The 7,858-nt window shown below is 38.4% G+C and overlaps 1 protein-coding gene across 18 annotated transcripts; it reads right to left on the bottom strand.

Annotated features, from left to right (window-relative positions):
* Window positions 1–2,711: 2,711 nt before the first annotated feature.
* LOC147279952 (uncharacterized) lies at window positions 2,712–6,932 on the bottom strand. 18 transcript variants are annotated; one of them, XM_086250011.1, is made up of 5 exons: window positions 6,373–6,932; window positions 6,147–6,300; window positions 5,418–5,786; window positions 3,457–5,135; window positions 2,712–3,204 (listed from the first exon to the last, which is right to left on the bottom strand). In XM_086250011.1, the coding sequence occupies exons 1-5, from the start codon at window positions 6,926–6,928 to the stop codon at window positions 2,816–2,818; spliced, it is 3,147 nt and encodes a 1,048-aa protein (XP_086106137.1). In that variant the 5' UTR covers window positions 6,929–6,932; the 3' UTR covers window positions 2,712–2,815. The 18 variants fall into 18 exon arrangements, with proteins under 18 accessions (XP_086106137.1, XP_086106129.1, XP_086106139.1 ...); XM_086250003.1 differs by having other exon boundaries at window positions 3,457–5,642; XM_086250013.1 differs by lacking the exon at window positions 6,147–6,300 and having other exon boundaries at window positions 3,457–5,210; window positions 5,571–5,868.
* Window positions 6,933–7,858: the final 926 nt, after the last annotated feature.

Raw genomic sequence — 7,858 nt, 5'->3', positions numbered from 1 at the left:
GAGAGACCAGAGAGACAACGAAGGGTGGTGTCGTTTTGTTTTTCAAGGTGGGCTGGGCTTAGTTTATTTAAAAGTGATTTATAACACACACACACACTCTCTCTCTCTCATGTCCTAATTATTTTTTCTTCATGCAGGGTCCTCTTCAACCTTAAAATGGACTCTCTCTCTCTCTCTCTCTCTCTCTCTCTCTCTCTCTCTCTCTCTCTCTCTCTCTCTCTCTCTCTCTCATCTTTTTTCTTCATGCCAGGGCCCTCTTCATGCTTCTCTGCAAGAGGATATTTTTCACGGGACCTCCTGAAGAACTGATGTGTGTTTTAGCCTATATATACAGAGAAGTGTTGTTCTCTAACAAAAGAGAATAAACCAAATGTGATTTGTTAAGAATTCGGTCCCCTAGCTATGAAATAGAATGTCTGTGAAAACTGAAAATTTTGTTACTGATCAAGAAGTGTGCAATTTTGGCTTAATCAATGGCATTAAGAAGTCTGAAGCCAATCGGGTTTTTTGTGTTATATACAGTGCATGTTGCTCCCCTGCTTGTAGTCTTGCAGGGGGGGATTGCATGGTTGCATGGTTACAACACATCATGTTAATAAAACCTTCATTTTTTCCCTTTAACCTTCTCTTGTACAAAAGAAAAGAAAAGGAAAAAAAAAAAAAAAAGCAGAAGGCCAATCACTACCACCTCCCAAATGTTTAAAATATGTGAGTAAAATGAAAAAAGCAGAAAAAAATAAAGGGCATTCCCGCACTACCACCTCCCAAATGTTTAAAATATAAAATCCCATGGGTATTGAAGCTTTGCATCACAATATAGAAAACCCAATCACTCATTGCACATAGACTCTCTTTCAAAAACCTACCATCTACCAACAAAAGTGAAGCAAGAGAAAACTTCGTAGCAAAGACCTTCGATCAATATCTATTATGTCATGGTGGTTTGGTGCTGAACAAGACTTTTAACTTGAGCTGCAAGAATTAGATGCACTTCAGTATTGAGAACCAGATGCCCTTTAATTGTTCAAGAAAAACAAGATTCCATAATCATTGACACATGCCTTTAATCTCAACTATGTGAATGACGTTAAATTTAACATAATTAATTGTCAGTAACTATAGGGTGATGGGTGTTCAAAGTTCAAACACTAGCTGTTATATCCAAGTTGGCAAAGACCTATTATCCGCGCGGTTGCCTCAGCATATAAGAAAATACTGTTCACAGGTAAAAAAATCCAAACTGTACCTTGTCAAAAGCTGCTGAAAATAGAAGGGCAAGCGAGATGCTACTTGTTAGCCTTGTAATTTTTCTGGTATATTTTACGAAACTGAAGAAACAAAAATCTCAACTCTGGCTGCAGGAGGAGCCCCTTCTTGCCATCCAATCCTGTGTAGGACTCAGTTCTGTTAAACACCATGCAAATGCATCTACTGCTTGGTTTTACTACCAATACCGGACAAGAAATCCAAAATTTTAAGAGCTTTTGCAAACCTTCACTCATACTGCTATTCTTAGTGTCCCTATCAACCTGAGTACTTGTAGAACCAATTGACTGACTCATCCTTTTAGTTTCATACTTTGCTGCAAATGCAAGTGTCGAAAAGAATGCCCTCTGAGATGATTTGTCTGTGCCTTTATGAAACCTGGATGCTATGTGATCTGAAGATTGATCCGAAGTAAGTGGAGAATGTGGCAGCTTCAGTGAGATTGCACTTGAGTTTTGAGGGTTATCAACTCTATTTTGATTCTCATGAAAACCCCCATTGTTACCACAACCGGCAGCAAAGCTAACAGGTTTTTCATTGCTAGAGTTAGCTACGGAAGATTTCCCCAAAGAAAAAAAGTTTAGTCCCTGTGGCGCTGCTGCAGGCTGATTAACTTTAAGCACCCCAATTGAGTTTTGAACAGTCCTGGACACACTTGGGCTTGTAAGATCCCCATTGTTACCACAACCAGAAGCCAAGCTAACTGGTTTTTCACTACTAGAGTTAGCTATGGAAGCTTTCCCAAATGAAGGACAGTTTAGTTCCTGTGGTGCTGCTGCAGGTTGATTAACTTTTAGCATCCCATTCGAGTTTTGAACAGTCCCGGACACACTTTGGCTTGTCTGGTTCCCATTATTACCACAACCGGAAGCCAAGCTGACCGGTTTTCCACTACTAGAGTTGGCTACAGATGTTTCCCCAAAAGAAAAAAAGTTATGATCAGAAAAAGAAATAATGGTGCAAAGGAGAAAATGATCAGAAAGATAACGGAACTTGAGTTGCTCACAGTCTTCGGATGCAGAAGGATCAAGTTCGTTCTGCATCCAAAGAATGTGAGCAACTCAAGACTAACTGATTAGGGACTTGAAGGGTCGACATTGTCACTTTTGCTTTCTGATTCTCTCTCTGTATAAGAAAATTGAAAACGAGAATGGCTCTGTTTGTATATGAGTCTGTACGTGGCCCTTTTTTTCTTTGTAGCTGTCCATATTCCATATATAGTAATGCCACTGTAATTACTGCCACGTTTCAACGTACCTGGTAGTCTTTGTAGCTTTGTATTGGTCCTGTTTATATATATTGTATTGTTGCTAGTCATTTTGCATATAAAGTATAGGCATATAAGAAGCCATTGTTTTATTCTCTATAATTTCTCACAAGGAAAAGCCACACTTTTAACATTGAGGCATCCTACATGCATTATACAAGAAGCATATATAGCACACAAGTACATGAAATAGATTACAATAAGAAAACATCTAGGAAGAACCTTTCTTCTACGAAGAAGACTCACAGAAAGTAAAATATGTATAGGAAAGAAGCAAATTCCTCAGGTAGTCAAACCATGGAGTGCCAGCAATTCACCAAAGGTTATCATACGCAATGGCTTTGACAAATGCAGCCTTTGAGCTGAGAAGTGTTGAGAAACTTGTTTCATTGTTGGACGAGATTGCGGACTAGCATTCAAGCAGGCAAATGCTGTCTTCACAAGAGTGAGCACTTCCCCTGCTTCTTGATGTGTAGGAGGGGAAATGCGTTGGTCCAAAAACTCTAGAATAGGGATTTGATTGGCTGGTAATGCAGATGAAGACGACGATGACCCTGATGCTACAGATGAGAGAAGATCTCCCGGATGCCTTCCCAAAATTATTTCCAGTGTTACTATTCCGAAGCTATACACGTCACATTTCTCATTCACTTCCATTGTATAAGCAAGCTCTGCTTAAAGAAAAAGCTCATATAAACAATGGCATTGTTAGTATCTAGGAATAACTATTCAATGAAAGTTTTAAAAAATTAATCATATCTTGCATAAATTGTATCATGCTATCACGGATTAATTAGAAGTGTAACATGTTTATCCTTAATTAACCTCATCCTAACCATGAAAACGAATGATTGGTCTAAAAATAAAACCATAAAATATGTTAAATATACAATAATATAAAAGACATAAAACTACAATATTACCTGGTGCCACATATCCGTATGTGCCCGCAAGGGCAGTCCAATTAGTTGAGTCTGGGTTTAAGAACTTAGCAGTGCCGAAGTCTGAAACACAACCCTCATATTCAGAATCCACCAAAATGTTCTTGGTTGATATGTCTCGATGCACAGTTGGTGGCAAGCAATCGTGGTGCATGTAGCACAAGGCATGAGCTACACCTTTAACAATATTCACTCTTTTTCTCCACCCCAATTCTTTAGCTTCATCATCCTTGCTCAAAATTGTGGCCAAGCTACCCCTTTCAAGATACTCATACACCAAAAATGAGTGCCGTTTATGGGAACAAAAACCATAAAGCTTCACAATATTTCGGTGTCGTATCTCTGTTAGTGTCCTTATTTCATTCAAGAACTCCTTTTGAAAATTCTTCTCACCATTGCATAGAAGGTGGAGTTTCTTCACGGCAACTATGTTGGCGGATCGCAAATTTGCTCTGAAGACGCTTCCCTGTCCTCCTTTCCCAATGCAATATTTAGAATCAAAATCCTCGGTTGCCCTTACAATTTCCTCATACATGGTTTTTCCATCAAAGTTTAAAACTGAAAAAGAAACCTCTTCATGCGCAATGGTTTCTTCTAGATGCTGATGCTTCTTTTTCCTTTCTACTACAAAGACAATTGTAAATATAGAAGAAAGAAGGAAAAGTGCTGCCACAAGAGAAAATGGGATTACAAATATGAGTTTGTGGTCCTTTTCCTTTTTTGAGCCATGTTTGCAGGGTTGCAAAGCTCCAACGTTGCCACACAATCCCTTGTTGCCTTGTAATGCTTCTGGGGAAGCATCTTGAAATGCGCTGATGTTGGGAAGGGGACCTTCCAAGTCATTGTAGGATATGTCAATATTCAACAAGCCATGCATACCTCCAAAACTTGTTGGAATGAAACCAGAAAGATTATTGTGGGAAAGATTCAGCTTCTCCAAACTCTCCAAATTGCCCATTGCAGATGGTATCTTACCTCCAAACGAGTTAGCACTTAAATCAAGTTTGGTCAAGTGAACTAACTCCCCCAATCGAACTGGAATTCCTTGATTGAACTGGTTGTTGCTTAAATTCAAGTAGAATAATTTGACCAAGTCACCCAAAAGGCTAGGAATTGAATCATTGAATTTGTTTGTGGACAAGTCGAGATACTCAAGATTAGTCAATGATCGAAATTCTGAGGGTACACGACCAGACAATTGATTTCTATCCAACATCATCCTCTGCAAAGAAGTCAATCTCCCGAACTCCTTTGGGATAATTCCAACTAAACGATTTGAAGAAAGATTGAGTTCTTGAATTTGGATTGCGTTGCCAATTTCAGGTGATATAGTCCCAGTAAGGTTGTTTCCTCCAATTCGTAAGGTTGTTAAATGCGGGCATTGTACCCAGTTGTGTGAGATTTCACCATAAAATTTATTGTCACTTATATCTATAAAATGAAGATTTGGATAGACACCAAAATCTTCAGATATATTGCCTGTCAATTGGTTCCCATTAAGCCACAATCTGAATAAGCTCATGCAAGTTTTCATGCTTTTGGGGATTGGACCAGTCAAATGGTTGTTGCCTACTGATAAGTTTGCGAGTGATCCACCGTGACAAAGGTTTTGGGGCAAATAACCAACCAAGTGATTATTATATAACTGCAAGTGTATCAACCTCGTGAGATTTCCTATTTCCGGTGGGATAGTTCCAGAAAACATATTTGAATGGAGATAGAGATGGGTAAGATTTCTCAAATCACCTAAAGAAGTAGGAATTGAACCAGTGAATTGGTTGTAGCCCAGCTGTAGCTTCACTAGAGACTTCAAGTTCCCTATCTCTTTGGGAATAGTGCCAGAAAACTTATTTGAAAAGAAATAGAGATGGGTAAGATTTCTCAAATCACCTAAAGAAGTAGGAATTGAACCAGTGAATTGGTTGTCACCCAGATGTAGCCACACCAAAGACTTCAAGTTCCCTATCTCTTTAGGAATTGTTCCAGAAAACATATTTGAATGGAGATAGAGATGGGTAAGATTTCTCAAATCACCTAAAAAAGTAGGAATTGAACCAGTGAATTGGTTCTCGCTCAAACTTAGCTTCAACAGAGACTTCAAGTTCCCTATCTCTTTGGGAATAGTTCCAGAAAGGTTATTTGAATAGAGATAGAGAAGGGTAAGATTTCTCAAATCACCTAATGAAGTAGGAATTGAACCAGTGAATTGGTTCTCGTTCAAAGTTAGCTCCACCAGAGACTTCAAGTTCCCTATCTCTTTAGGAATAGTGCCAGAAAACTTATTTCCCCAAAGATAGAGAATGGTAAGATTTCTCAAATCACCTAAAGAAGTAGGAATTGAACCAGTGAATTGGTTCTCGCTCAAATCTAGCCCCACTAGAGACTTCAATTTCCCTATCTCTTTAGGAATAGTGCCAGAAAACATATTTGAAAAAAGACCGAGATGGGTAAGATTTCTCAAATCACCTAATGAAGTAGGAATTGAACCAGTGAATTGGTTATCGCCCAAATCTAGCTGCTCCAGAGACTTCAAGTTCCCTATCTCTTTAGGAATAGTTCCAGAAAACTTATTTCCCCAAAGAGAGAGAAGGGTAAGATTTCTCAAATCACCTAATGAAGTAGGAATTGAACCAGTGAATTGGTTCTGGCTCAAATCTAGCTGCTCCAGAGACTTCAAGTTCCCTATCTCTTTAGGAATTGTTCCAGAAAACTTATTTGAATAGAGATAGAGAATGGTAAGATTTCTCAAATCACCTAATGAAGTAGGAATTGAACCAGTGAATTGGTTTTGGCTCAAACTTAGGTGCACCAGAGACTTCAAGTTCCCTATCTCTTTAAGAATAGTTCCAGAAAAATTATTTCTCCAAAGATAGAGACTGGTAAGATTTCTCAAATTACCAAAGGATGCTGGGATTGAACCAGAAAGATTATTTGCAACGACACTGAGAATGGTAAGATTTGTTAGTAGACCGATTTCTGGTGGGATTCTCCCAGACAACTGATTCTGGGAGAGATCAAGATAAATGAGTTTGGAGAGGGAACTGATCTGAGGTGGGATGGGATCAAAGAGTTGATTGATGCTGAGGTCAAGAAATTCAAGATTTGGGAAGGACAAGAAAGAAAATTCATGTAGCGTACCTTGTAAACCAGAGTCGGTAAGGTTTATCCCGGTGACACTTCCAGCAGCGTCGCATGAAATCCCAGCCCAAATGCATGGGCTTGTATTTGGTTTATGATTGGTGGAAGAATTGGTGGCATTGTTACTGGGAAGATAAGTCCATGAGGTGAGATTATTGAACTGGGTTTGATTATGAAAGCTGGCTTTCCATTTGAGAAGAGCCTCTGCTTCAGTAGGAGCAGCAGAAGCAAAAGCAAAGTTTGATGATGAAATCAGCTGAACACACAAGATAATAAGGCAAAAAGCAACAGAGCAAGGTACTTTTGAAGATGTCATGGTTTTTCTTTTTGGTGTATATAATGTTTATACTACTTCGGGGACTTATTTATAGTGCCAACTGCCCTGCATTAGCTATAATTATTCTAAGGGCCCTGTTCTCTCTTCTGTAATAAGTTGGTAAGTATTCCAGGGTTCAGAAGTCTTTCCAATATTTCTTTCACTTTTATTTCTTTTCCATGGAGTTTTTCACACGCTTGAGTCAAAGTCTTTGTTTGTCATCTTTAAAGACTAAGAACAGCTCATCCATATGAGTAGAAAAAGACTAACGAGCTAAAGCTAAAATTAGCAATACAAAAGTAAAATATATTTTCTCTCATACTGATTACATATTGGGTATCTCCTATATAGGAAAGGAAAAGTAAATAAGTATCTAAATATCTAATACGAAATATTGCCCATAACAGTGTCAAAGTCTTCGTCTTTTATATTTACTGTAAATTAACTTATGTTCCTCAATAAAGTTAGGTGCAAATTATTTTCTGTTTTGGGCCTTTGGCTCGCAGTCACCAAAAACGAAAAGAAAATAAATTCACAAGTCTTCAGGTTAAAGACTTGGAAGGTGTTTCCAACTTTCTCCTTCACTTTTGTTTCTCAATCATAAGGCTTTGTGACTTTTCTCTTTAAAGTTAAATGCAACTTTTGCATTTTATTGGATGTTTGATAGTAGGAGTTGAGACTTGAGATGGGTCCTACTCCTACCTGAAAGATTGATAGTGCTAGACTGGTGAAGAAGACTTGATCGAAAATTAGTGCACATCACTGCCAAAATCAGTCAATTTCTTTTGTTTGGTAGAATGTTGTGCGTACCTGATACTGTGAGATTGGATTGGCTCAATTTATTTGGTTGATGTCGTGGTTTCAGACTCCCTCTCCCTTTTTTTTTTATTTTTTGTCAGGTCTTTCCCTCCCTTTCTCTTTTTCTCTTTC

Source organism: Dryas octopetala, chromosome 7 (assembly GCF_963921425.1).
Source record: "Dryas octopetala chromosome 7, drDryOcto1.1, whole genome shotgun sequence".
In the NCBI taxonomy this organism is placed as follows: Eukaryota; Viridiplantae; Streptophyta; class Magnoliopsida; order Rosales; family Rosaceae; genus Dryas; species Dryas octopetala.
The sequence above is the reverse complement of the archived record's forward strand: the minus strand, read 5'-3'. Positions and strand labels throughout refer to the sequence as shown.